The 2,760-nt window shown below is 53.0% G+C and overlaps 1 protein-coding gene across 1 annotated transcript; it reads left to right on the forward strand.

Annotated features, from left to right (window-relative positions):
• Positions 1–340: 340 nt before the first annotated feature.
• LOC122543535 (zinc finger protein 502-like) lies at positions 341–2,624 on the forward strand. Its single transcript, XM_043682333.1, has 2 exons — positions 341–649; positions 1,315–2,624. Exon 2 carries the CDS (start codon positions 1,556–1,558, stop codon positions 2,312–2,314), a length of 759 nt encoding a protein of 252 aa, XP_043538268.1. The 5' UTR covers positions 341–649; positions 1,315–1,555; the 3' UTR covers positions 2,315–2,624.
• The last annotated feature ends 136 nt before the right edge of the window (positions 2,625–2,760 follow it).

The raw sequence follows: 2,760 nt of genomic DNA on the forward strand, positions 1-2,760 counted from the left end.
TAAAAGCAGCTAGCCTGAGCTTCCACAAACAATGGGATGGTTGTGGCACACAAAAAAAGGGCACGTTCACCCGTCATGTCTGTGTAAGGAATAAATTTCAACTAGAATTGTTCACAAAATAACAGCTACACAACTCTCTGTGTTTCCCCTGTCACAGATGCTGGACAGAGGAGCAAATTTCAGTGAATCTGGAACCATGTGCTTTGTTTGAACTAAAACTGCATGACTTGGAGGGAAATGAAAAGAAGGCATTTTGCTAAGTGTCCTGCCCACTGCCCACTGCACCAGGTTCGCGCAGCCGCAGTGCGGGCTTGCTGGCCAGCGCGAGCACGCGGTCTAGAGCAGGCGCAGTTCGGGCTCGCTGCCTCGGGCGGGCCTGATGTGCGGAGCAGGCGCAGTGCGTTCCCTCTGTCTAGCTCTTGCCCGCCGTCCGGAGCAGGCGCAGTGCGGACCCGCTGTCCGGAGCAGGCGCAGTGCGTCCCCTCTGTCTAGCTCTTGCCCGCCGTCCGGAGCAGGCGCAGTGCGTTCCCTCTGTCTAGCTCTTGCCCGCTGTCCGGAGCAGGCGCAGTGCGGACCCGCTGTCCGGAGCAGGCGCAGTGTGAGCTGCCTGTCCAGCAGTGAATGCAGGAAGAGTGCCAGCTGTGCAAAGGTATGGTGTCCATCTCTTTCTCAGAGACATTGACATCCTCTTATTCTCTCAGTTTGAAATATTTGCTTGGCTTCAAAGGCTGACATTCCTCATGTTCACCGTTGCAATTTTACTTTGCAGAGGGAGACCCCGTTTGAGTGATACAAAACAGAGCCATGTCTTATGTGCTACGCTTCTGACTTTTGTTTGTGGTTCTCTCATCGTCATTTCCAATTATTTCTGGTCCCGTGAGGGGATTCAACAAATGTTGCACATATTTCCAGTAATGGAAAGTATTCAGCAAATCAACTGCTCACTAACCCAGCTGCCCCCATGTATCCTTCCCAACTCCCTCTATCCCTGCAATTCTATTTCTGCCAAATACCCATCCAGTTTAGTTTTGTTATCATTAATGATCTTTACTTCCGTCTTGCTCGCAGGCAGAGAATTCCAGAGAGTCCCAAACTGTTTCTCAAGCTAAGAAACAGTGTATAGTATGCAACATAGTTATTTAGAATTTGTCTTTCAGTTTGAATCAGCAGGAAGATTAGTTACAGCAGATATGGGATGGTGGTTTACAGAGTTTTGGCAGATATGAGAGAACAGATTGTTCTGTGGATTATTCTCTTTGCTCCAAATTCCTAACCAGGACTGACACAGATGACTTTTCTAATCTCCTTTTACAGGCTACTGAGGGGGAGGATGATTTTGAAATGGAAATCTCAAACCAAACCGAACATCAGTTCATCGGGAACTGAACGTGTGGGCCTTTGAGGGGAACCTCAGTTCTGTTTGCTTCAGACTGGTAAAAGCAACAAACACACACCTGAGTGACAGTTTCACAGTGATTTGACCGTGGGTAGAGGTTTACCCATTGGACGGGCGAAAGAAATCGCACCGAGCACATGTTCTAAGGGCACTCCCTCCATGGAGAAACCGTGGAAATGTGGGGACTGCGGGAAAGTGTTCCCAACACCGTCCGCGCTGGAAACTCACCGGCGCAGTCACACGGGGGAGAGGCCGTTCACTTGCTCAGTGTGTGGGAAGGGATTCACACAGTCGAGCCACCTGCGATTGCACCAGCGGGTTCACACTGGAGAGAAGCCATTCACCTGCTCGGTGTGCGGGAACGCTTTCCGTGACTCGGGCAGCCTTCAGAAGCACCAGCGATTCCACACGCGGGAGAAGCCGTTCACCTGCTCTGTGTGCGGGAAGGGATTCGGTCAGTCGTCCAGTTTACGCAGACACCAGAGCAGCCACACTGAGGACAGGCCTTACAAATGCTCTGACTGCGGGGCTGCTTTCAAGAGCTCCTGGGACTTGATGCTGCACCAGCGCATCCACACTGAGGAGAGGCCATTCGGCTGCTCCCACTGCGCCAAGAGGTTTAAAACGTCGTCTGAGCAGCAGCGACATCAGCGGGTTCACACTGGGGAGCGGCCGTCTGTCTGTCCCGTCTGCGGGAAGGGCTTCGTTCAGTCCTCTGGCCTGCAGAGGCACCGGCGGGTCCACACCGGGGAGAGGCCGTTCATCTGCTCCGTCTGTGGGAAGGCCTTCACCCAGTCCACCAACCTGCGGACCCACCAGCGCATTCACACCGGGGAGAGGCCGTTCTCCTGCTCCGAGTGCGGGAAAGGATTCACTCAGCTGTCCAACATGGTGTCGCACCAGCGCGTTCACAAGTGATTGCGGGGTTGGGGGAGATGGAGGTTGGTTTGATTCTGCCTGAGAGCCACATCCGGGACTCGACCCTGCTCACTTTGACATTGGGAGAGGAGGGGGCGGAGGGTTCGGACAAGCCGCTCTCTCACCCACTTTACTTCCAGAGGGGGCTGACACTCTCTGAGTCTGGGACTGCACCTTCCCTATGGAAACGATCCGCAGGAACACAAGAAGGACATTTTGTATTGTGGATGGAGCATATTATTTGTCCGACCACTGCAGTTAGATCGGAAATAGACATATTTCCGGGAAATAGACATCTCTGGGAGAAAGTGAGGGCTGCAGATGCTGGAGATCAGAGCTGAAAAATGTGTTGCTGGAAAAGCGCAGCAGGTCAGGCAGCATCCAGGGAGCAGGAGAATCGACGTTTCGGGCATAAGCCCTTCTTCAGGAATGAGGAAAGTGTGTCC

The sequence above is a fragment of the Chiloscyllium plagiosum genome, chromosome 44, assembly GCF_004010195.1.
Source record: "Chiloscyllium plagiosum isolate BGI_BamShark_2017 chromosome 44, ASM401019v2, whole genome shotgun sequence".
NCBI lineage: Eukaryota > Metazoa > Chordata > Chondrichthyes > Orectolobiformes > Hemiscylliidae > Chiloscyllium > Chiloscyllium plagiosum.